Here is a 27,888-nt window from a genome sequence, read left to right on the forward strand (position 1 = left end):
GAATCGACTAGCGCCTTACACTGGGGAACTACCATGTGATTGGGAAAGGAGATAGATAGGGTACAGTGCGCCGCAAAGGGTTCTGAACAAGTGTGGGTGTTCGATACCTGGGGTGATGCGTGAGTGCCCTGCCTACCACCTCCAGACCCAAAAGAACGTTGACTGCGACGTGAGGTGTATTGTCCCTTCGTGCCACCAGAGTGGCACTGTCACTGTCCTCCTCCGCTCTCGACCGGCGGCTCCACCCAGCTGCATCTGCTCGGGATCCGAGTCGTCCGGTGTGGGAACGGGCAGACCCCTACCAGGATGTCCTCTGGCTGCCAGCAGATTGTCCAGCCGGATGGCCATGTCCACCAGTTGGGAGAACGATAGCATGGCATCCCGGCAGGCTAGCTCCCGTCGGACGTCCTCCCGTAGGTGAAACCGGAAATGGTCGATCAGGGCCCGCTCGTTCCACCCGGACCACGCCGCCAGCATCCGGAACTCCAGCGCGTAGTCCTGTGTGGTCCTCGTCCCCTGCCTCAGCTGGACCAGCCACTCGCCTACCTCTCGACCCTCGGGAGGGTGATCGAAAACCACCCGAAAGAGGCGAGCGCACTCCCTGTAGTCCTCCAACGCGGCTCCTCCTTCGTTCCACACCGCGCTGGCCCACTCCAGGGCCTTCCCACAGATGCAGGAAACGAGGACGGATACCTTGTCCCGCTCCAATGACGCCGGCCTGATGCTGGAGAAATACAGCTCCAGTTGGAGAAGGAATCCTTTACAGCGCGCTGCCGTCCCATCAAATGCCGGTGGCCAGGATATCTGGATCCCTCCGGGTGCTGGGATGTAGGTGGTTGGATCCGGTTGGCCAGCTGGTCTCGACAGATCGGGTCCTCTCCTCTCCAGGCGTTGGACGACCTGAAGAACACGATCCATCGATTCCCCCAAGCTGGCCAGCATCGTGGAATGCTCCTGGACCCTTGCCACGACTCCAGGCATGCGGTCTTCTCCTGCTGACTCCATTTCAACAAGGTGAGTGATTCTGTGGTGAATGATAGACGGAGTCAGACGCAGGAGTAAAATAACCAGATGCAGATGTATTCCTTCCAGACATACAATGCGCCTACAACGGCAATCGAAACAGGTACAGGGGAAACAATCCTCCCTGACCAAACACAGTCTCAGAAAATACAATAAATGTAATGACACAGGGGAAAATCAACCCTGGCAAAATAAATGAGAGAGTATCTCAACCGAGCTACTCTCCTCCCACATAGAACAATCACTCACAAAGACAAGGGGGCAGAGGGAACACTTATACACAGACTAATTAGGGGATGAGCACCAGGTGTGAGTGACTGACAAGACAAGACAAGTGGAGTGATGAGAATGGGAGCGGCAGTAGCTAGTAAGCCGGTGACGACGAACGCCGAAACCTGCCCGAACAAGGAGGGGAGGCAGCCTCGGCGGAAGTCGTGACACTAGCTGAAAATCAACAACAAAACCTGGCAGTATTAATGAATATAAATTAAAGAATATATACACTACCAGTCATAAGTTTGGACACACCTACTCATACAAGGGTTTTTCTTTATTTTTACTATTTTTTAAATTGTAGAATAATAGTGAAGACATAAAATAACAAACTATGAAATAACTCATATGGAATTATGTACTAACCAAAAAAGTGTTAAACAAATCAAAATATATTTTATATTTGAGATTCTTCAAATAGCCACCCTTTGCCTTGATGACAGCTTTGCACACTCTTGGCATTCTCTCAACCAGCTTCATGAGGTAGTCACCTGGAATGCATTTCAATTAACAGGTGTGCCTTGTTAAAAGTTAATTTGTGGAATTTATTTCCTTCTTAATGCGTTTGAGCCAATCAGCTGTGTTGTGACAAGGTAGGGGGGTATACAGAAGATAGCCCTATTTGGTAAAAGACCAAATTCATATTATGGCAAGAACAGCTCAAATAATCAAAGAGAAATGACAATCCATCATTACTTTAAGATGTGAAGGTCAGTCAATATCGACAATTTCAAGAACTTTGAAAGTTTCTTAAAATGCAGTCGCAAAAACCATCAAGCGCTATGATGAAACGGGCTCTCATGAGGACCACCACAGGAATGGGAGACCCAGATGTAGTTCATTAGAGTTAACAGCCTCAGAAATTGCAGCCCAAATAAATGCTTCACAGAGTTCAATTACAGACACATCTCAACATCAACTGTTCAGAGGGGACTGTGTGAATCAGGCCTTCATAGTCGAATTGTGCAAAGAGACCACTACTTAAGGACACAAATAAGAAGAAGAGATCTGCTTGGGCCAAGAAACACGAGCAATGGACTTTAGACCGGTGGAAATGTGTCCTTTGGTCTGGAGTCCAAATTGGAGATTTTTGCTTCCAACCGCCGTGTTGTTGTGAGACGCGGCGTGGGTGAACGGATGATCTCTGCATGTGTAGTTCCCACCGTAAAGCATGGAGGAGGTGGTGTTATGGTGTGGGGGTGCTTTGCTGGTGACACTGTCTGTGATTTATTTAGAATTCAAGGCACACTTAACCAGCATGGCTACCACAGCATTCTGCAGTGATATGTCATCCCATCTGGTTTGAGCATAGTGGGACTATCATTTGTTTTCAACAGGACAATGACCCAACACACCTCCGGGCTGTGTAAGGGCTATTTGACCAAGAAGGAGAGTGATGGAGTGCTGCATCAGATGACCTGGCCTCCACAATCCCCCGACCTCAACCCAATTGAGATGGTTTGGGATGAGTCGGACGGCAGAGTGAAGGAAAAGCAACCAACAAGTGCTCAGCATATGTGGGAACTCCTTCAAGACTGTTGGAAAATAATTCCAGGTGAAGCTGGTTGAGAGAATGTCAAGAGTGCACAAAGCTGTTATCAAGGCAAATGGTGGCTATTTGAAGAATCTCAAATATAAAATACATTTTGATTTGTTTAACACTTTTTTGGTTACTACATGATTCCATATGTGTTATTTAATAGTTTTGATGTCTTCACTATTATTCTACAATGTAGAAAATAGTAAAAATAAAGAAAAACCCTTGAATGAGTAGGTGTGTCCAAACTTTTGACTGGTACTGTATATACAGTGAATCCGGAAAGTATTCAGACCCGTTGACTTTTTCCACATTTTGTTACGTTACAGCCTTATTCTAAAATTGATTAAATGTTTTTTTCCCTCATCAATCAACACATAATACCCCATAATGACAAAGCAAAAACAGGTTTTCAGGAATTTTTGCAAATGTATTACAAATAAAAAACGGAAATATCACATTTACATAGGTATTCAGACCCTTTACTCAGTACTTTGTTGAAGCATCTTTTGCAGCGATTACAGCCACGAGTCTTCTTGGGTATGACGCACAAGCTTGGCACACCTGTATTTGGGGAGTTTCTCCCATTCTTCTCTTCTCAAGCTCTGTCAGGTTGGATGGGGAGAGTTGCTGCACAGCTATTTTCAGGTCTCTCCAGAGATGTTCGATCAGGTTCAAGTCCGGGCTCTGGCTGGGCCACTCAAGGACATTCAGAGACTTTTCCCGAAGCCACACCTGCGTTGTCTTGGCTGTGTGCTTAGGGTCGTTGTCCTGTTGGAAGGTGAACCTTTGCCCCAGTCTGAGGTCCTGAGCACTCTGGAGCAGGTTTTCATCAAGAATCTCTCTGTACTTTGCTACATTCATCTTTCCCTCGATCCTGACTAGTCTCCCAGTCCCTGCCGCTGAAAAACATCCCCACAGCATGATGCTGCCACCACCATGCTTCACCGTAGGGATGGTATCAGGTTTCCTCCAGATGTGATGCTTGGCATTCAGGCCAAAGAGTTCAATCTTGGTTTCATCAGACCAGAGAATCTTGTTTCTCATGGTCTGAGAGTCCTTTAGGTGCCTTTTGGCAAACTCCAAGCGGGCTGTCATGTGCCTTTTACTGAGGAGTGGCTTCCGTCAGGCCACTCTTCCATAAAGGCCTGATTGGTGGAGTGCTGCAGAGATGGTTGTCCTTCTTGAAGTTCTCCCATCTCCACCGGAGAACTCTGGAGCTCTGTCAGAGTGACCATCGGGTTCTTGGTCACCTCCCTGACCAAGGCCCTTCTCCCACGATTGCTCAGTTTGGCTGGGCGGCCAGCTCTAGGAAGAGAACTGTGTTCTTGGGGACCTTCAATGCTGCAGAAATTTTTTGGTACCCTTCGCCGGATTTGTACCTCGACACAATCCTGTCTCGGAGCTCTACGGACAATTCCTTCAACCTCATGGTTTGGTTTTTGCTCTGACATGCACTGTCAACTGTGGGACCACAGGTGGACTCTAAATTGTCTAACTATTGTATGTTGGACAGGGGAATTTAAAGGTATTTTAACAATTATGGTCTCCTACTTGTAGGTATAGTATCATACAGGTAACTGCCAAAATAATGGAAACACTTAAGTAAATTTTACATTTACATTTAAGTCATTTAGCAGACGCTCTTATCCAGAGCGACTTACAAAGTGATGCATTCAACTTAGGATAGCCAGTGGGACAACTACATCTCGATCACAATAAGTACATTTCTTTAAACAAGTCAGTGCTAGCAGGTGAAATAAGTCAGGTGTTAGTTTAGACAAAAGACAGTGGTAGTAAAGGGGGGGGTAGAGGATTACTATTATACTATTCCAGGTATTCCTTAAAGAGGTAGGGTTTCAAGTGTCTCCGGAAGGTGGTCAGTGACTCCGCTGTCCTGGCATCATGGGGGAGCTTGTTCCACCATTGGGGTGCCAGAGCAGCGAATAGCTTTGACTGGGCTGAGCGGGAACTGTGCTTCCATAGAGGTAGGGGGGCTAGCAGGCCAGAGGTGGATGAACGTAGTGCCCTCGTTTGGGTGTAGGATCAGAGCCTGAAGGTAAGGAGGTGCCGTTCCCCTCACAGCTCCGTAGGCAAGCACTGTGTAAATGAGGGATACTCAGGTGTGGTTCCTGAGTTACTGTAATTAAGCAATTGACATCTCATCATGCTTAGGGTCATGTACTGTATATGGCTGCCATGGCTATGCCCCCGTAGGATGATACAATGCCCCCATCCACAGGGCTTCGAGTGGTCACTGAATGGTTTGATGAGCATGAAAACAATGTAAACCATATGCCATGGCCGTCTCAGTCACCAGATCTCAACCCAATTGAACACTTATGGGAGATTCTGGAGCAGCGCCTGAAACTGTGTTTTCCACCACCATCAACAAAACACCAAATGATGGAATTTATTGTGGAAGAATGGTGTCGCATCCCTCCAATGGAGTTCCAGACACTTGCAGAATCAATGACAAGGTGCATTGAAGCTGTTCTGGCTCGTGGTGGCCCAACGCCCTATTAAGACACTTTATGTTGGTGTTTCCTTTATTTTGGCAGTTACCTGTACTTGCTCAAATAATTGTCCAATGTGTATCATTATTATCTTGTATCTATAACTTCAGTTAGAGTTTTTTTTTTAACAGTATGCAAACTCAATTCTTGAACATAATTACATTTAATTTTACATTTCATAATTGCAAGCTATTTCAAAAGACAGAGAATCACTTTTCAATCTCATCTCTCGTACCCAGCTGTGTTTCAAAAGAGCTCATTTTACTGTGACTGGCTTTAGATGTAGCTTAATAAAAGTATGACTGTGTCAACACAAACTAGTTGGTGTGGGTGGGGAGGGACAAACTGTTTTGCTGGCGAATCAGAGCTCTATTGTCAACAACTGGCTGTGGGAGGAAGGTTATTGTTAGGAATAATTATAAAACTGTGAATGCTCATCAATTGTTGACAAGTGATGCTAAATCATTTTAATGAACTAATCAATGGACATTCAACCCAATTGAGGATCAAGATACTGGTCCTTACAGTATGGCTATACTGTATACTGTATCTAGGCTTTGCTGCAAAAAAACGTTTACATTTTACATTTTAGTCATTTAGTTTACTTTAGTTTACTTTCTTTCTATTTAGCTAGCCACTCTGTCACTCACCTGTGATACAACAACAAATACATTATTCCATTCTGTTTTGCATCTTTCTTGTTTTCTGTACATAAACATTTGAGGGCCACTTTGGTAACAAGTGTTTGAATTAATGAATTTAAGTGCTATCCTCTGTGGATCCAATGCATATCTTGTTATATTATCCACCCCCCCAAAAAAAAAAAAATCAATTCAATTCAATATTGAATTTCAGTGAATGCACACAGATACAGTATAATTGTTAGAGTGTGAGAATCGGTGATTATGCAGTATAGTACCTGTCTCTGGATCACACTGGTGTTCACAGGGGTCCAGAATGCGGCGGCCACACAGCTCATTGATCCAAGGCCCGCTGGCATTCTGCTGGTAGTATAGCAACACCTGGGCCGGGTTCAGCCAGTCAGATGCATCCAGTTGACTGCCCTGCAGCAAAATGAACCTTGACCCTGAGGACAAGGGAAGGGAGTGTTGGTTGTTGGAAAACACTGTTTAGGTACCTACCTGGTCAATTAAAGTTTCAGTACATCAGTAGTTCTATAAACTTTTCTATTCAACAGTCCATAGAGTACAGACTGTTATGACAATGCAAAAAAAGAATACTTTTTCTGAGTATTACTTTTCCTCAGATGAAAAAAAGATGGATAGGACACAATGTTCTGGCAACTCATTTCAATATTTTTGAAGGTGCATAGCATACACAGCTGTGGCATAGATATAAGGTTCTCTCAGGAAAAAACCTGGATTGTTATCAACTTAACCATGACATTACATTAAGTCAGATAAGATTGTGTAGACATTTATGGACACGTTCTAAATCGATCTGAGTTCCTGCGATTCAAAAGGAAAGTCCACAATATTTCATCTCTTTTCAAAGTTGCTTCCCCTGGATGTCTTTTGGAATGATAATTCCACCCAGAGTATCAGTGGAATACAGTGGCGGGTATGAATCAAATCAAGGCCTGGAATGATAGATGAGTAAGGCAAGTCACACTCCATAATATATCTGGACTGCCAGCTCCCATGATGGCTGAAAAAATGCCAATGAGCCAAGAGTGAATACTTGGCCTGTAGTGCTTTTCTGCAGGTGCTAGCTACCCTGAAATTCATTAGCGAGTCAACCCAAGCACAGACAAAATGGAGAGAGAAAGAGTGATGATACAGTGGGTGGTCACCACAACCTGGCCTGATTGTGCTTTGATGCTTTGAGGGCACATCTGTTGTGGTCTCACAGGGGAAGAGAGAGAGGTGGAATCAGCCTAGTGACATTTCCTCATTTCTGTTTGTCTGGGAGTGAGTTAGCTGGGTGGCATACAGTTATACCCCTGTGGGTTTCAGGAGGGCAGGTGCCCGCCCCTTACCGTCTGCGATGAGGTGCTCGGGCACATGAAGGATGACCCTGACGTTGACGCCACAGGAGAGGTGTGAGGAGTACACCAGGCCTATCACACAGCTGACAACGCTGATCAAAGTCAGTGTGGTCTTATTGATGGGGCTTCGTGGTGAACCTGCTGGTAAAGAGAAGGACACAGACATTAAAAAGGAAGCACGTGAAGCTATGACCACACTGTGGCTATGCACCAAATGGCTCCCCATTCCCTTTATAGTGCACTACTTCTGACCAGGGCTCATAGGGCTCTCGTCAGAAGTAGTGCACTATAAAGGGAATATAGTGCCATAATAGGGAGTGGGGATGCACCCTTTATTCCCTCCAGCACCTCCACCAAGGGAGTCGCTTACAAACAAGGCATCACTGGGCTTACTGCCCATGAAAGGGACCTCTGTATTAAACCGGTAGCTTTGGGAGATATGGCTTGCCAAGTCTCGCTGGTGGGATGATAAGAGTGTACCTTTGAAGGGTGCCACTGCCACCAGCCACCAGCCAACTGAAGAAATAAGAAGAAGAACATAGCCCAAATGAGAGCATTTCAGAGGTTGCGTTCTTTTCCTTTCCTGCCAACTGCTTGGGTGCAGCCCCACCAGAGTTCATCATTCATTCCTTTTAATCAAGAGTGGGTAGTCTCCTACATATAGCATGCACAAACACACACAAACACACGCAGACACACCCCAACCCACAACAATCTGACCTCTAATATAGGAAGCCAATAACAGCCTCCAGCTCTGCTAGAAGTGATTATTTATCCCTATCCAATGTTACTTGATTAATGTCCCTTTTAGCATTTTTAAAATAACTCAGGCAGAACTTCCTAATTAAGAATATTTCTTAGGGCAATCCTTAAAAACAAAATACTACAGAGTAATACCATGACCTAACTTGTAAAAGAAATCCACCCACATATTGAACTTATTACAGGAAAATAATCTCATAACTCCTATTGCCTTCTTTGTAATTTGACACAAAGCCCCAAACTTGATCCATTCTCATTTTTAAACAAAAATAGAAGGATTGAAAAACACATTCCATCATTATGACACTCTCTCTGCACATCTTTTTTTCAAATCTATAGATCGGTGGTCACCAACCTTTTCTGAGTCAAGATCACTTTCTGGGTCAAAACGCAAGCCGAGATCTACTGCTCAGATTTATTTTTACAACATGACTTAAAACAAGGAAGACTATGCAACATTAACCAATTAAAAACTGTTCTGTAGCAATGAGGTTTGTGCAGTAGGCTATAGGCCCAATACATTATGACTGCATATTGGCTATGCTTGAGTTGCCCTGCCAATGTTGTTCTTCTCAGACCAATTTGAGGTATATAAACACACTGGTAATAGATCATTTGTTGTAGTACTTGTGAGGCACAGCTGAGTGAGCATAATCATTAGATTTTTTTCTTTGACTGGGCTGATGGCCTGCATCTGATGGTCACTCTGAGAGGAGGGAGGGAAGGAGGGAGAGAGCAGTGGTGAGGCTCCCCGTCCCTTTGCTGAGAAAAGGGGACACAGTCTTCCAGCTGATGGCCAAACTCAAATCGCACTGCATTATTTTTGCTTCATGCACCAATTCATGCTGTTACTCCTATGACCAGAGAAAGTGAAACATTCCTCGATGTTAAAAAAGCCGCAAGCCGCTAATAATAACAACGCAAGCTTATCGGATCACTTTGCTATACTCATTCATTGCAGCTGCAGTGCTGGTTGTAGCACGAGTCGAAGTAGGCCTAGGGAGAACACACATTTTATGGCTTATAAAAGTGTTGAACAAAGGGTTGACAGTGCTGAATAACAACTTAAACATGAACTAACTCATAAAAACAGCAGCTCATTGCTGTATTCGTTGTGTCTCTAGTCATGGTTTTAAAAGTATTGAAATCTCACAATATCAACTTCGCTGTGTGCTCGAGGCTTAAGGCTCGAGGAAACTGTGCGGACACGGCGATCTGAGCTATCTGATTGGCCAGCGGTAGGCCTGTAGGTGCACTTGATTTGCTAGACCGGTTGGTGACCACTGCTATAGATGGTATTGTGTTTCGGTAACATCATTTCAGGTATCCGGATAACAACCCACTAACTACCAGCCCTCCAGGACACCTACAGCACCCGATGTCACAGGAAGGCCAAAAAGATAATCAAGGACAACAACCACCCGAGCCACTGCCTGTTCAGCCCGCTATCATCCAGAAGACGAGGTCAGTACAGGTGCATCAAAGCTGAGACCAAGATACTGAAAAACAGCTTCTATCTCAAGGCCATCAGACTGTTAAATAAACTTAACTAGCACATAAGAGGCTGCTGCCTATATACATAGATTAGAAATCACTGGCCACTTTAATAAATGGAACACTAGTCACTTTAATAATGTTTATATATCTTGCATTACTCATCTCATATGTATATACTGTATTCTATACTATTCTACTGTATCTTAGTCTATGCCGCTCTGACATTGCTCGTCCATACATATATTTATATATTCCTAATGCCATTGCTTTACTTAGATTTGTGTGTATTGGGTATATGTTGTGAAATTGTTAGATATTACTTGTTAGATATTACTGCACTGTCGGAGCTAGAAACACAAATATTTCGCTACACCCGCAATAACATCTGCTAAACACGTGTATGTGACCAATACATTTGGATTTGACTTGATTTGATAACAAAAAATAAACAATGTACTGTCTGATCAAATCAACATTTATTTTGATCAGCTTCGCTGTTCAAGTAATATGCGAGGGAATGTATAGAAACACACCTTCTATTATATATATATATATATATATACACTTTTTACTAATTAAAGGTGTTGGTTACTTGCTGTGTTTGTGACACCTATGCAGATAACAAAAGCTTAATTGGTTGAAGGTGCTTTTGAGGATGTTGAGGCAGGCATGCTATGTTTGTTCGTTCAGATGCTTGTAGGCTGACAGCTCAGTGTTAGGGGCATTCAGTTCCCCCACATCATTACTGTACATCACAGCACCAAGGATATATAGCATGCTCACAAACATACTGTTGACCCCATGCTGTATTTACTGTCACACAACAACCAGCCAATCGCTTCCTTTACTTCAAACATTACAATGCTAGACACACTATTGTCTTTAGTTAGGCAGACAGCAAAACCGCACACATACTCACATGGGTTAGAACACAGCACATTGTTTGCAACAACCATGATTTCTAGCAAAGAGAGAATGTTTGAATGCATGTGTATTAGTTTTGCGCGGGTCGACTCTAAACCCACAGTCATGCGGTTATATCTACGGGGCGGACGGGTTTAGGGTCATTAAATATTGTGTGGTTGAAGGGTGGTTGGGCAGTTAGGCGGCGGGCGGGTTGAATAAAGAGAAAACAATCCCTTAGGAAATCCATCAATCTATCATTCTAGTGCAATTTATATCTATAGGCTACATTTAGGTTTTTCTTAAATTATTTTAGGCTATCTGGCATTAGTGCACAAGCCTAAGCTTAAGGCCCTAACTGTACACGCGCCAAATAGCCTACACGTCAATCGCCAAATGCTTTTGGGAATAGGCAGAAAATGTTAACATCAATCCATGGAGGCAAAAAGGACAATGTCGGAGTTTATTTAATTCAATAAGAGAAAAGCTGTGAAAGGAGAGTTGAAAATAAAGGGAAGGGAGGGCCAGAAAAGTCATGTTTGGGAAAGATTTGGTGAAGTGGTAAAAGAGGATGATAGCAGTGCCGGCTATGTTATGTGTGGTGATTGTGAGGCGCTATAGGCCTACAAATTCTACAGTCACAAGACAGGGACTTCAAATAGGCCAATGGCACATCAAGGGAACTGTAGCCTACTGGTCAAATGGGTTAAATGGAAACTGAAATCTGGACACTCCTGTTCCCAGCAGAATTGAGCAATTATTGCAGTAAAATACACCAAATATAGGCAACATTTTGACTCGGGAACAGGAGTGGAGAAATTTGATTTATTTATTTCAGCATCTTGAGAGAACGCGAATGCTCGATTAGATACCATCTGTAGAGGCGCTATCTTTATCAGCATCATAAAAGCTCATAGTATTTTACCAATATTGAATATGCATCCGAGCCAAACTGAAATCTTATCAGAAACATGTTGGGTCGTTTTCACAGCTTTCTATTTCCTTACAACCGGTCAAACTGATATCATTTGCACAGAAAATCTTTCCAGTTTTTGAGTTATTGCATTTTCTTCCGCAAAATATGACAGAGAACTTTACCGATGTCAACTAGATTGAAGCATTCATTCTACCGATTTATTCTGTTGAGCAAGAGTTTATTTAGTCTTCTAGGGCAACATACACTGAGTGTTCAAAACAATAAGAACACCTGCTCTTTCCAAGGCATAGACTGACCAGGTGAACCCAGGTGAACGTTATGATCCTTTATTGATGTCACTTGTTAAATCCACTTCAATCAGTGTAGATTTTTAAGCCTTTAGACAATTGAGACATGGATTGTGTATGTGTGCCATTCAGAGGGTGAATGTGCAAGACAAAATATTTAAGTGCCGTTTTCCGTGTGTATCAAGAATGGTCCACCACCCAAAGGACATCCAGCCAACTTGACACAACTATGGGAAGCATTGGAGTCAACATGGGCCAACATCCCTGTGGAACGCTTTCAACACCTTCTAGAGTCCATGCCCCGATGAATTGAGGCTGTTCTGAGTGCAAAGGGTCGGGGGGGGGGGGGTGGTTTAACTCAATATTAGGAAGGTGTTCTTAATGTTTTGTACAGTCAGTGTATAATGGCAGAAGAGAAGCTGCATGTATCTAATTATAGACAAGTTGACTAACAAATAGCCTACCAAAATGTCGGAAATTATAAGCAGAAACATTTCTAAATCAGGCAAAAAAAAATCCTGCACCCACTGTCAAAATAATTCTGCTGTCTTTGACTGTAGCTTACAGCACATTTTCTAAATTTGCGGGTTAGGGTCAGGTGTGGGCCTCAGATTTTCACTTTATTACATATAGTCAGGCGGTTGTGGATGGGTTATTAGCAATTGCGGGTGGGTGTGGGTGAACAAACAGCTGACCCGCACAACACTAATGAGAATGTGTACAGTATGTGTCACAAGTACTGTAAGCACATACATTTGTTGTCCATTCATCTACTCTGATGTATGTATTTTTAATTGTCATCATGCAAGTATGAAATCAGATGATGTATGTACAGTATAATATTCCTTCCTTACCCCCTGAGCCCCACGCGCTGTTGGCGTGACCATTTCTCATACCTCGACTGCGGCGCCTGCTGCGATTGGGATCAGTGTAAAAGGTCAGCTGAGGTTCGCTGTCGGCCTCCGTGCCGGAGTCCCCGTCCGGGTTCAAGAAGGTTGAACCCGCTGCAGAATTCACAACAAAAACCTCTCATCATAATAATTATGTCTCCGCTGTTCTGTTTGTATGGCAATGCATGGAATGTCCATCTACACATTCTGCACTTGATTTTGAGCAATTTATACAGCAAGGCTGTTCAGTCTTTTTTTTCTACATCACCATATTAATTGCCATATGTAATCATTACAGTAAAATGACAAGTAGAACATTGCCTGAAAATGAAAATGTGTTGCTGTATCAAAATATTGATAGTGAAACTGAGAACTTGAGGCATCTGTACTAATAGCCACGTTCCTGTACCACTAAATGTGACCTTTAATTAGTGCTGAGCGATTAGTGCTTTTTGAAGGCAGTTCGGTTTCGGTTCGATTATTAAAAACGAATCACGATTTTCGATTTAGATTATTTTTTTAAACATTAAATGCATTGTGTATTATGTGGGTTGAATGCTGTAACAACACAGAATAAAACAATTAATACAATTCCCATGATGGTAGTGTCTGCCCATTACTACTTATCACTTATTAACCATCATTTATTTACATTACTTTAATAAAATATTTCAGTTGTTGTGTATATTACATTAGTTTTATTTGATTACTTTATTATTTAATTCCAAGTAATCTCATCTCAATAGAGCTGCTGCCTATGCTGTCTGCCAAAATCACTATTTTGTAGTTCTTCAATGTAAATAAGGCATACTTTAATGACTGCTAAATACCAACTATACATTTTCAGGTAGAGATACCTCACGAACCAACAGCTTCCCTCTATATCACCTCACGATCGTGCATTTGTCTCTCTTCAGTAGCAGGCGTAAAAGAAACACAGACCAGACAAGTAGATGCACAATGGATTATGGTCATTGTAGTTAATTCCCACGTTTTATGCACTAAACTATGTAGAATATTGGCCTGTTGGCAAACTACAACTCCATACTACATCGCACAGTTCAGGCTGGATCTGATTTATCTTTAGAGAAACTGTGCATTGAGCTCACAGAAAAAATCTTTCAGTCAATTAGTTGTTTAAAAACGGAAAAATAACAGAAATGTTGGTTAATCGCTCAGCACTACCTTTAATTCATGTTTCAAAAGATGTCTGCCAGGGGGTTGATTGGAGCTGTGAGTTACACAATATATTGTTCTGCTTGTAGCAGTGTTAGCCATATTGTACATGCAAAAGATAATGGCATGTTTTGGAGTCTGTTAAACAGCAAATTGTTGTTACATTTTCATATTTTGATCATGCTCTGGTACTAATGGAAAAGAATAACTGGAACAGTGGGCTAAATTTACATCAGCTTTTATAAAACATGTCTATCTTCAGTATATTCTATATATGACATACAGCTAGCTATACCCTCTCTCAGGAAGTAATGAATAAATGGATTCATGAGGTGGAAGGGTGGAAATTATGAAAGTCACAATAACACCAGCATACATCTAATGGTATTCTGTCGCAATAAATGAAACCAACATGACTCTAGCTTGCGTCCCAAATGGCACCCTATTCTCTATACAGTGCAGGACTTTTGAGCAGAGTCAAAAAGTAGTGCGCTATATAGTCAATATGGTGCCATTTGGGACGCAAGCTCTGTTTACCCTGCCCAGCGCAGAACAGGACAAATGCTTTGATTATGTTGCATGAGGAAGAGAGATGCATGATAAGACCGGGCCGTGGAGTGGGTATCCTCAGTAGGGGGATAATACAGTTTGTGTCAGTCCATATTTTGACTTTAAATCCACTATCCGTTACAGAGATGGACGATGGTCCTGTTCTGGTACAACGCAGGGGACAATACACTGATAAATGTTGACAATCATCTCATTGAAGCCATTAGATTAAAAGATTTTGGCATTGTGAACAAAATATATCTAACAGGGTATTGTTTTGAATAGCCTATACAGGCTACATTGGAATGACTGTATTTTGTTAGAAGCATGATCATTATAATAATAATAATAATATGCCATTTAGCAGACGCTTTTATCGAAAGCGACTTACAGTCATGCGTGCATACATTTTTGTGTATGGGTGGTCCCGGGGATCGAACCCACTACCTTGGCGTTACAAGCGCCGTGCTCTACCAGCTGTGCTACAGAGGACCACTGAAACCTATAATTTAATGAGGATGTGATATAGCTCCTCTTACAAGTTTTAGTAGTCTTGCTATCACAAAGTAAGCAGACAAATCCAATCCATCAAAGATTAAAGCTATGCTGGCTCAGCTTGAAATCATAGCACCACTTACTTAATTTCGAATTGACAATAGCATTAAAAATCCAAACCAAGACATTGCATTTAATTAATCCACAAAAGTTTTCTCCAAAACAAAGGGTGAATAAAAATGTCTCTGGCAAACATACAAATCGGACAAAGTGGAAGCACTGTCTTGAAAAGAACTGTAAAGAACAAGGTGTTTCATGCACAAGATGGCATTACTACGGCATTGTTTCAGCAGAATGACATTGACTTGATAACAATATGCAAAGGCAAACACAATTTGACAACTATAAACTACAAAAACAATATGCCTTATAACAATTCCTGACAAAACAACATTTAAATAATTATTTTCATCAAGGACAAAAACTATAATTGTGAAAGAAGGTGAAACAAATATCCAAATGACACTTAAGATACAATGTGTTTTTGTCTAGGTTACAAAGAAGAATTAAAGCACCTTCAATTAATTAACGACAAATCACATGCAGCAGTTTGAAGAGAATGTGTTCGCCTCAACAATTAGGCAAGGGGCCAAAGGTCCAAAGCACTATGGCAACAAATAAAATATGGGCTCTTTTAAATATTTAACATATAATGTAGCTTAGCACTCAGTGTGCACTGCAGGTGCAAACACGTCTTACAACAAAGTTATTTTGTTCTGAGCTTTCAAGGGGCCGGAACTCAATAAATATAGAGTACTTTTGGCAGCAGCGACAATGATACTGGAATGACAATTGCTCATGAAGAGAGCTGCAAGAACCCACAGGAGTACTACCTAAAGAAATCTGACAAAAGGCTTGTAACCACAACAACTGTAGAGAGAAGTGACTCCAAAATGTGTAAATAGAGCAGGTGATTGCATGAGAATTACCGCTGGGACACAGATGAGAATCTTGAACAGCGTTAACATCCAAAAACGATTGTGACTTCTGACTCCAAATTCAGACACAGCTTCACCTTTGGGCTTGTTGTTTCAAATATTTTGTGGAAGAATTTTATGGCAGGATCCCTATTGTATGCTACAATTAAAATGATAGAGTAAGGATGCTTTGAGTCTAAAACTTCAATTTACCGTTAGGAACAACAGACTGAAGGGTTCTGTATAAAAAGACAAGGGTTCCTCGAAGCAGACAACAAACACCAAACAGACAACAGCTGTGACAAAGACTCTGCCCTCCCTCCAACTTCGCTGTTTGGCTTGCCATACACTTTTCTGCAGCACATTTGAAGGAGGCATCAACATTTGAGGCGTAAAAGCTTCCTCCCAGTCCTTACCGCTGTCAAATGTCCACTGAGAATAGCAAAAGGACCTTACATGTGTATGTGCATGTGCATATTTTATCACTCGGATTAAAATGCAAGTCCAAACAAAAACAATAGATGAAGCAAACATAATCTCGGGCTTAGTCATTCAGATGTACTGGCCTGTGTACACTTTGTACATAGAACCACAGAGGATTTTGTTATGGAGAAAAAAGCTGTCACAAGGGGATCCGCTGTTTCACCGTTTTAAACATCAAGAGCAGAGAAACCGATAGTGAATTTACAGTTTTCCTCCATTGTGCTTTGTCCTCTAATGTACCAAATAAACAAATTGAACTAAATACATATGCAAATGGTGTATGTTGAATTCTGAAGGCGGCAATCTCTTTCAGAGTGGGCCGTAGGGCTGTCAGAGATTCCTTTCAGAGAGCAGAAGACCAAAGGCTGCTCACAACTCTTGAGAGACAGAGAGGCTTTTTTGCAGACATGGTATGCTTTTATTTTGTCATTGAATTAAGACCTAACAGATTGGATCTTTAGCATGTTCTGTCCTGAAAGTGATCAGCTCATTTATCTTCTGTTTTGCCTAAGAAGCTTCCTGGAATACCAAGTGAAAATGTCATTATTGTGCTGTGTTAAGTAAACTGCTCTCTCTGTTCTCAGTCTATTATTGATAAAAGGTTTTGTTGGGTTTGTTTTTTTCTTCCTCAGCGAGCTTTGATTTAAGTTCTTATTATGGAGCAAAAGCCATTGCAGGTGCATATTCACTATACAGGTTTTCAACCAAGGTCAGAAAAGGGAACATTCTCCTAGACTCACTGAGAATCACAAAGTACATGAGGATAAGAATGCAAAGGAACAGTGTCTGAAACCAGAGTCGTGTTTGTTTCTCACAATTCACAAAATGAGATGGAAATGATATAATGGTAGACACTATTTAACTGTAAAATTACTACACAACATCTCTTTAGTTCACTAGCTACCACTGAATGCTCAGTTAGTTGGTTAGCGTGACATTGCCATTTGTACCTCCCCATAACATCCCACACAACTATAATTGCTTTTCTAACCTGAAAATAAACCATTCACACTAGTCAGTCATGGAGCAAAGTGGATTATGATCAGGGTCAACTGAACGAACTGGTGTCTCATTTCAGAATGACATGCCCCCTTTTTTCAGTCTTTTTCTCTTTCTTGATCTGTATCCCAAATGGCACCCTATTCCCTATATAGTGCAATACTTTTGACTAGAGCCTTATGAGCCCTGGTCAAAAGAATCGCACTTTAAACAGAATATAGGGTGCCATTGGGATGCAGATATAGTATTTTACTGGTACACGTGACAATGATCAAAAATATGGATCAAATAGATGGATGACTCACCTCGAGTTTTACTGGACAGACGTTGTTTGCGTTGGCCAGTGGAGGTGTTGTGGGGGAGGAGAGTATTCTGCTGCAGGTGATTGCTGTCGATGGGGCTGGTGGCGATGATGTTGTCCTTGTACTTGTTCATTAGGGACAACTTTGTATTGTCACTCCCTGATGATGACAGAACAATCATAATTAGGGAGAGAAATGAGACAGATGAAAATAAACCCAATAAAACAAGACTAACGTGAAAAAGAAGCATGTCTGACAAGAAGGAATATATTTAATACAGAATGGCTGAGGCAATAACAAGTCAGTGTTCTTATAATGGTATAGGTCTTGAAACGGGGTATAATCTATCATTTCCTGTCACAACTAGAGAACATTTTATTGGCTGGTGGGCTGGTATTTCTTAAATGACTAAAACCAGATATAAAGTGTGTAGAAAATATAATGGACCTATATACACTGAGTTAACCAAACATTAGAAACACCTTCCTAATATTGAGTTGCACCCCCCAACTCCTTTTACTCTCAAAACAGCCTCAATTCGTCGGGGCATGGACTCTACAAGGTGTCGAAAGCATTTCACAGGGATGCTGGCCCATGTTGACTCCAATGCTTCCCACATTTGTGTCAATATGGCTGAATGTCCTTTGGGTGGTGGACCATTCTTGATACACACGGGAAACTGTTGAGCATGAAAAACCCATCAGTGTTGCAGTTCTTGACACAAACCGGTGCGCCTGGCACCTACTACCATACTTCGTTCAAAGGCACTTAAATCTTTCTACACTGATTAAAGTGGATTTAATAAGTGACATCAACAAGGGATCATAGCTTTCACCAGGTCAGTCTATGTCTTATTGTTGTGTACACTCAGCTTTAAAACTGCACATTTTCTCTCAGCCCCATGGCAAAATGTGTAGAATTGCAGGAAATTAGCTTTAAAACTGTAACATTTTCTCTCCGCCCTATGGCGAAATGTGTAGAAGTGCAGGAAATTAGCTTTAAAACAGCAACATTTTGTCTCTGCAGCCAACAGGAGGGCCTCATAAAATTGGGTCGGCAACCGCACCATTGACCATGCCCACTGCCACACCACCTTAACCCCATTTTGATGTTGAGAGGTTTTTACTGGGGTATTTTATTGCATTATTGAAATTAGTTTCGCATTTAATGTAAAATGCATGAAATTATTCAACTGTAATATCATCCTGGATGTTTTATTTTGTCTTCGAAACAACATGCTATCTCAACAATCAGCTAAATCTAGAATGTAATTTCCTACATTTGGAAAAGTATGTCTTGTGCTGATTGAAATTATATGGGTGTTCCAAATCATTGCCGTTCCACATAATATTGTGGGGGTGTTCTCAATTCTAAGGTCCACTGATTACAAATAAGAATATTTCAAAATCATTGGGAATGATTGAGTACAGTACATTCGAAATAGCCAATAAGCCCCACTTGAGTATGATATTTGACTTAGAGAACATTGAATGCTACTGAATACTTTCTATCTGATGCATTGTTTGTATTGTAACCCTCATATTGGAGGCAGACAGTCAAAGCCTACTGTAGGAAGTGTGATAAATATACAAAATTGAACATTTGAGGAGACGTATCCTTTATCAAGGTCAGGTAGATGATTAAGCAGTTTAGTAAAACACACATGCTCAGACCATAGCCAGAGTCTTTACACGATTAGCACTTTGGTCCTATGTAATATGTTTTGTTTTATCCCATGTGTAACTCTGTGTTGTTGTTTTTATCGCACTGCTTTGCTTTATCTTGGCCAGGTCGCAGTTGTAAATGAGAACTTGTTCTCAACTGGCTTACCTGGTTAAATAAAGGTTAAAAAATAAAATACAAATATCCATTACACTATTACTGTAGCAGTTACTGCATGAGAGAATAACACCATTCCTACACTGCCAAAAATACATTTCATTTCTCAAAGTGATTTTAATTGAGGAAATCCGTTCCCAAGTATTCCCACACATAAATATAGAGGCATATGTGACCCGTTTCAGGAAGCTAGGCGTATGTCGCACGTCACTACTTCACAAGAGAGGCATTTGAACGTCTTTTTATTTTATTTATCAAAATGCGTTATTTTTTGCAGAAATGACTTCTGGAACATGTGATCTTACATGTGTCTTAATAACAAACTTCTATTCCATCTGTAAATACGAATACAATTGTTAAATTACACGCCTAGTTGGTTTAGCCATGGAAAAAGACAGGAACCTTCCCGCTAGTCATGATTGGCTGAGATAATGGATGGGCTGGACATGCCGGGAGATGAGTTTGGATTGGTCTGCCATATAGCATGCTTCTGTCTATAACGTGAGCTGCTCAGTATGTGTTGATAGTCCTTTCTACCACAACGTTTTTTGAACGATATAACGTTAGCCATCGAGAACTACAAAAGTTTTGCTACTTTTCTCAGCAACACTGATGCCCTGAATTTAGCAGGCGCTATCGACAGATCAGTTGGAAAAAGTTGTGATGGGCTACTTTCTAAACATGCCACGGTCAGTGTGAACCGGAGTGACTTGACAAAATGCTGGCCAAACAAGTGATAAACAAACAAAATGGAGTTAAATGGTTCCAGCCTACCATGAAGCGTTCATCCATGTATACGGGTAAGAGTCTAGCTACAATTTTTAAATATTATAAGTTTCTAATTTTGTCAGAAAGTCGTTTTCATTGCAAGTTAAAGCGAACGTTAGCTTGCTGGCTCACTAGCTAACGTTAAGTGTATGATCTGAGTAATAATATTATTTGAATCAGAAACTCATTTGCATTGCTAGTTATAGCCTAATGTTAGCTAGCTAGCTAACATTGAACCTACCGTATTTTCCGCACTATAAGGCGCACCGGATAATAAGGCGCACCTTCAATGAATGGCCTATTTTAGAACTGTTTTCATGTATAGGGCGCACCGGATTATAAGATACTGTAGTCAAACGAATTGACTGGGGTTGCGTTATGCATCCACTAGATGGAGCTGTGCTAAAAGGAATGTCAACAAAACAGTCAGATAAAGTCAAACTTTATTAAGCGTTCTGACAACTCCGTTCACTCCCATGGTAATGTTGTTCAAACGTTAATGTGCATATTAACAATATCTCCCAGCCTTGCTCACTCTTCTCCCAAACGTGGAGGGGAACCTTTCCCTGATTCAGTAAACACGTAGTAAAAGAAACAGTCTGATACCACTAAATCAAACGTTAGTGCATAACTCAACATTGTTCAGTTACATATAACACGTAAAGCTCACTTTTTCAGTTCATTCCCCATCCACGAACCCCTCGAATTCTTCTTCTTCAGTGTCCGAATTGAACAGTTGGGCGACTACGGCATCCAACCTGCCCGGCTCCCTCTCGTCATTATCCGAGTCAGTGTCGCTGCTGTTGCCTGGCAGTTCAGAGATTATTCCTGCCTTCGTGAAAGCTTTGACCACAGTTGAGACCGATATATCAGCCCAGGCATCCACGATCCATTGGCAGATAGTGGCGTAAGTCGCCCGGCGCTGTCTCCCCGTCTTGGTGAACGTGTGTTCGCCTTCTGTCATCCACTGCTCCCACGCAGCTCGCAGTCTAGCTTTGAACGCCCTGTTGACACCAATATCTAGCGGCTGGAGTTCTTTAGTTAATCCACCCGGAATGACGGCAAGCTCCGAATTAGTTTGCTTCACTTGTTTTTTGACAGCATCGGTGATATGGGCGCGCATTGAGTCGTAGATCAATAGGGACGGAGCTGTGTGGAAAAAGCCACCCGGTCTCTTGACGTAAATTTCTCTCAGCCACTCACTCATCTTTTCCTCATCCATCCATCCCTTCGGGCTAGCTTTGATGACGACGCCGGCTGGAAAGTTCTCTTTTGGCAAGGTCTTCCTCTTGAAAATAATCATGGGTGGAAGTTTCTGGCCATTAGCCTGGCAGGCGAGAACTACAGTGAAGGATGACTTCTCATTCCCTGTGGTACGTACAGACACCGTACTGGTCCCCGTTTTCTCCACAGTGCGGTTCACGGGAATATCAAAGGTGAGTGGAACCTCGTCCATGTTGGTGATGTGCTCTGGCCGGATCTTCTTTTCAGTGATCTTCTTTTTGAAGTATGCGCGGAAAGTGACCAGCTTTTCTTGGTAATCTTTTGGCAGTTGCTGCGAGACGGTAGTTCGTGTGCGGATGGAGAGATTACGTCTTTTCATAAAACGAAAGCACCAAGAAGGACCGCCTCGAAATTCATCGATTGTCATGTCCCGTGCTAGCGCTGTTGCCTTCATTCGAATAGTGACTGTAGAGACGCTTCTACTTGCTGCTCTCTGTTCAACAACCCACTGTTCGAGTTTGTCCTCTAACTGTGGCCATCTCGCTTTGTTCCCGCGGAAACTCTGTTTAGTCTTCTTTACTTGGCGCAGGTCATCTTCTTGCTTCCTCCACTTCCGTACCATTGATTCATTAATGTTGAATTCTCTCACTGCTGCTCTATTCCCATATTCTACTGCATGACCGACAGCCTTGAGCTTGAACTCTGCGTCGTAAGCGTGTCTCTTGAAAGGTGCCATTTTGGGGTCTTTATACACACACAAGTGGTGTGGGACTGTGAGTAAGCACAATACCGGTGTGTACTGGCTACCGTAATGCTGCAAGTGGTGCGGCTTTGTAGTTTACCAGTCGTACTGAAACATTTCATTATTATTGAATTGTTTTTATTGGTTTTTCATACTGAAACATTTTGACAGAGCACCTTGAGCGCCGTGTACAACCAGTATGGATCAACCAATTAACCTATTGATCCATATATAAGGCGCTCCGGATTATAAGGCGCACTGTCGTTTTTTGAGAAAATTAAAGGCTTTTAAGTGCGCCTTATAGTGCGGAAAATACGGTAGTTGGTTAGTTTTAGCTACCTGCAGATTCATACTACAGCTGTGACAATCAGTTTGTATTGGTGTTAGTAGTATGAGTTGGGATTATGCCGGTCCATTGTTTCTAAACAAAAGACATGACCCCTCAAGTTAGCCAGGTGTGTCTGGGGGTGATTACGGCCATCTATTGTATTTCATGAACATGTGTACATGTTTCGACAATAGTGACCCATCCACTTAGCTAGATGTGGCTATGGGGGGGGTGGTTATAGCATTTCTTTCACATGACCCATCAATTTAGACAAGAGTGTCTGGATAAGCGTCATCTAATAATTATAAAAGATTTATATCTGGACACTTTCTGTTTTTGATATTGCTACTATGCAAGTAACCATTTCACTTTACCGTTTACACCTTCTGTAAACTGTCCATGTGACAAATAAACGTAGATTTTATTTGATATAGTGTGTATTTACCAGAGACGCTAATGTGAAAAACAACCTGACCTGCACCAAAATCAGATTAGGATATAGGCCAAGGACTAGATCAAGTGTAGTTTTACCTGGAGTTTTTCCTTATTGTAGGCTGCTACCACTTCTACCACTTTTAGTCTTGAAATCTTTGCTGTTTACTACACAACTCACTCTGTTTAGCACATGGCCTCACATGTGAACCCTTAAAGATATGGGTGGGGCTAAAGCTTAAGAGGGTGTATACAATGCTGAATGGGTGTAGACAAAGAAGAGCTCTCCAGTAGGTGTACCAAAACATTCAAGGGCCATTTTCTCAAAAGTGGGGTTACAAGTTTATCAACTTTCAAAGCAGAATTACTTTCCCATTGTTCCTCAACTGCAGTGTATGATATACAATTTTCTAGCTCTGAGTCTTTACTTTTATCCAATGTAAAAAACACTATTTCAAATGTTGCTACATAGGACCGAATGCAGGTGATGGGTCACATATAGTATGTAATCAAGGTTTGAAATTATTCTGTTTTTGTCAAATACTATATCTGTTTGGGATTCTTGCTGTTCATTTGCAGTGTACAAATTATTTAAATCTATGTTCCGGCTCCCCAACCATCCGCTCAAGAAAAAAAATTGTCCCGCAGCTGAATGTAATTAGGGACCCTTGCTCTCACAAGAACAGTAAACCAACAAAAATTCTGAGAAGTGAGGACATTTTGCTGGTCCTCATTTGTAAAAAGGTTATTTTAGGCTTAGGGGTTAGGGTTACAATTAGGGTTAGGGGTTAAGGTTAGGGGTTAGGATTATGCTTAGGGTTAGGGTCAGGTGTTAGGGAAAATAGGATTTTTAATGGGAATCAATTGTTGGTCCCCAAAAAGTCCTCACAAGTATAGTAAGACATAGCTGTGTGTGTGTGTGTGTGTGTGTGTGTGTGTGTGTGTATGTGTGTGTGCTTGTACCTACACTCACCAGGTGTCAGGTCCATGCTGGCCTTGTCATTGCAACCCTGAAGGGAGTCCAGGGTGCGTGTGACCTGGCTGGCAAAGTCCTCTCCTCCGTTCATGCACTCTCTCTGAAGGTGGTGTCTCAGGTCAGTGATGTCATACTCGTAGCCATCCAGGATGGGAGTCTCTCGGATACTGAGCGTGCCGCTGGAATTGTGGCCCTGGCCCCTGGAGTTTCTCAGGCTCTCCCTGGCCTGGCCCCCCATCAGCACCGAAGGGATGTAGTGGATCTCATTGGCCGCCTCTGCACTGGCGCTCTTCTGGGGCTGGGGCACACGGCGGCGTTTGCACCACCGCCTGCGCGTGTAGAGGATGAGGACCAGGCAGAGGATGGAGAGGAGCAAGGCGATCATGCCTCCCTGTGAACAAACACAAGGGGAAGGATGAATGATGGCCGCTCTCAACTAGAACTCCCCAAAGTCTCCAACCCACGTTGCTAGATTTGTAAAAACACCACTAGTGCATAGCAGAGATCCTTGAGGAAAAAACAATAGATCTTAACAACAGCGTCAAGAAAACATCAAACAAACTCAAAATCCATATAATCACAGAGCACATCATGCAAAAAGATGTAGATAATCTCCAAAGCATGGTGTATGAGAACAGCAGTGCTCTAGGAAGCGTCATAGAAGAATAAAAACTGAAACCATTTGGAAAATATACCCTATACCAAGAGAGCATCTATTAAAGCTGCTATCAGACTATCTATCAATAAAGACTACTCTTGGGTTCAGTGTGTTCAGCGCTAGTAACGGTCTGATGAAATCTTCCACTTTGTTGCACATTTTAGATCTCAGCTCAACTATCTAATGAATGATGAAAAGATCAACAAAATGCGAGGACGGTGACAGAGATGACTCAACCGGAAATTGAAATTGAGAAACCCTGTTCAGATGCAGACTGATATCCGAGGATCATAGAGAGAGTGCTTCACCTGCTCACATAAATTTGAAATGGCAAATGTAAAGACAATTTGCATAAGTTGCTTTCCTATTCTGCATAGTCAAGGACATTAACAAATGAAGCCTTAATATAGGTCACTTATGCAGCAAATCTGTATGCAGTGTTGGGGGGAAATGAAAGTTAAAATAATTTATTTCATATTGATTACCTTTTAGTACTTTCAAAGTCATTGAGCTATTCCAAACTCGAATGAAGCAGAAAAATAACTAGGCCAGAGAGTTACTAGGAGATATACCCAGCAGAGTTCCCACTCTAGTGCATAGCACACAGCAACTCAATCAATGGGCTGGTACATAGGCCAACACATTCTTCAGAGGTCAATTGAAAATCTGCCACCAAATGCAATTAGGCCCATCCATTTGCATTAGCCACAATGCAAAGCTTTAGGTAGGGGAAACTTGTGTAATGTTGTACATTAAGAGGGCCTGTCTCTTTGTATAGAGCCAATAAAGCCAAACCAAACATCAAAGGATGCAAGTATTTCACTTATGTAAGGGTGGAAATTATGCTTTAATGGAATACTATAGTTTTAATAACATATCATTCTGTAATGTAACTCATCCTGAATAAGCATGGCATTTTATATCCAGAAGACAATATACAGTATATAGAGCCAAAACAAACATTGTTTGACTTTGCAATATTGATGAAACAGGAGTAGTCATCATAGCATAGACAACCTGGTCTCATGACTTTTTCATGAGATATACCTTCGGAACCATATTAACATAAACATAACCCTAACCTTTAACCATAACCCTTAAACTGAACTCAAAATGTAGCCATAAAACCCCAAGGAACTTTAACCGTAACCAGTAGGACCCTAACTATAACCCTTAAAAGTGCTAACATTGATTTAAAAAGAGGGTTTGACATAAACACAACATAAATACGTGACATTTTAAAATATAATTTGAGTTCATCCAAATCATCTAACCTGTCAGTGAAATATTCAGTGTTAAATGCTTACAAAGCATATTTAATGACAACAATGAAATCAACTGTGACAATTATGAGTAGGATTTTTTAATGGTTTATGATCCATTTCTGATTTTGACATTGAACATCTTTGAAAGTTAAACCCCCATTAAACACACAGCACAATGGGGTTTCATTGGAATTGGTTATTAATGACATGAACTTAAATAATTTAATTCAATTTAGAATATTTAATAAAAGCTAATATCGCATGAAGGCTGACATTTTTCTTATTAAGGACACATTCAAGTCTCCTGTTGTATTGCAAGGCATGATCATTAAAGAAGATATGTTCTTGAGAGATTCAGAATGTACAAATTGTATCTCATGAAAACGAAATGAATTAGTAATCCATTCATAATATATAGAAAAACCCTCAATTTGATAAAATAAAACATTTACTAGTTTAAGAGTTTTGATTCTCGGCAAGACTGTCTACTTTTTTCTCAACTCTGACTAGCTAGCTTCTAGTCTAGTTTAATTTGATTATGTGAGAATTACAGTGGTTTGATTGACAGACAACACTGTGCCATTGGCTGCTAATGTAGGCTAGCTGATACAACTGAGTTTACAGCATACTTTTAAAAAATCCCCATAACCTCTTCAATTGAAAACCCACATCCATCCAGGCTTTTCCTACACATACAGTACATAAAGAGATCAATTGATAAGGTGTGATAAAAAAGTTAGCTGTGATTTTTAGCAAGACCTTCATCTTTTCTATGGCTGTTCCTTTGGAGAAAAAAAATGTAATGTGGTTACTACCCAACGGAACAGCCGGAAGAGAGACACGGAAAAAAAACTTTAGCCTTCAAAACTATAAACACAATATTTTATTCAATATTTTGGTTTAGATTACTTTAACTGAATGTCCTCTTCCTACTTTCCTCCCGGGTGGATATGTGTGGTCCCCTTAAATTGTATATCAATACAAACTTAAGTTTTAGGATCTTTTATCATTAATCTTTATTATGTAGCCAGTAAATCTTCAAGTTCAGGGGCTTGTGCTTGCATTAATGAATGGGTCACTGCATGTCTGCTTGCCTTATCTGATCTGGATGGCATTTGTGGAGTAAATGAGAGTGGAAAGAGGAAATAGTATTTCCTTTCAAGGGTGTGAGTGGCCATAAAACAAAGTATTATCAGGCACTTAAACCAAAAGTGCAAGGGTCTGAGGGGGTGCCCAAAGGAAAACCGTTGGTAATATTGTAAAGAACGTCTTGAGTCCAGGCCCCAGCCTGGACTCAATTTCTTATGTGATATTTTTTCATTGAAAGTATGAAATATTTGTTGTTGGAGTTATTCCTTCTGATCACCTTGCTATACCGTATCAAACAGCAAATGATGAGTTATAGTCACACTGTTTAGAGTTCTTCTGATCAATTACATTTTATGTATTGTGAGTGAGTCTTTTTTGCACATTTCAGTGCTGTTTAGTGGACAGAAAAAATCATCCATAATCTCTGCCTGCTCTTTCTTAATGCCATGCCATCGCCATGTCGCCATTTCCCCAGAAACTCGGTCAACCTAAGTGTTATTTATGTATTTGCTTGTTATGTCAAATCTCCAATAAAATTCAATAGATTTTATGTATTCCCCAGACTTAAAAATATATATATTTGTGATATCTTCTTATTTCAATACGTTGTAAATTATTTTCCTCTCTCTCTCTGTATAATGTAAATGAGATTACAATATTTAGGGAACTTTGAAATGTACTGCAATGACGCACTTTGCTGCTTTACCAGTGATCTGGAGAATTTGTAAACATACAAAAGTTTTCCAATGCTGTGACTCCTCTCCTTTAGCATTAAATGGGCAGTAGAGGTCTTCCTGCAGCTGGAATGTATGTCTCTCTAAAAGGGTGGCTCCATGGGTGGTGGTGGTTCACGGTGTTAGAGGTTGCTTGTTGTTTCCTCTGCCTCTGGGCCAAAAAGAGAGCAGAGGACATGTGTCTCGACTTGCAGGAGCTCACCTGCGGCTGAACATGGA

General features: G+C 41.4%; 1 protein-coding gene across 1 annotated transcript in view; it reads right to left on the reverse strand.

Moving 5' to 3' along the window:
• The window catches only part of LOC311146835 (astrotactin-1-like), a gene marked incomplete at both ends in the record, with an annotated part of 251,337 nt that overhangs the window by 182,631 nt on the left and 40,818 nt on the right, over window positions 1-27,888 (reverse strand). Inside the window, 5 exons of the mRNA XM_084183432.1 lie at window positions 6,269-6,436; window positions 7,349-7,498; window positions 12,598-12,747; window positions 17,618-17,773; window positions 23,915-24,314. Of these exons, the coding sequence (XP_084039558.1) occupies window positions 6,269-6,436; window positions 7,349-7,498; window positions 12,598-12,747; window positions 17,618-17,773; window positions 23,915-24,314 (1,024 nt within the window). The remainder of the gene's footprint in view (window positions 1-6,268; window positions 6,437-7,348; window positions 7,499-12,597; window positions 12,748-17,617; window positions 17,774-23,914; window positions 24,315-27,888) is intronic.

Source organism: Coregonus lavaretus, assembly GCF_964263955.1.
Source record: "Coregonus lavaretus genome assembly, chromosome: 19".
In the NCBI taxonomy this organism is placed as follows: domain Eukaryota; kingdom Metazoa; phylum Chordata; class Actinopteri; order Salmoniformes; family Salmonidae; genus Coregonus; species Coregonus lavaretus.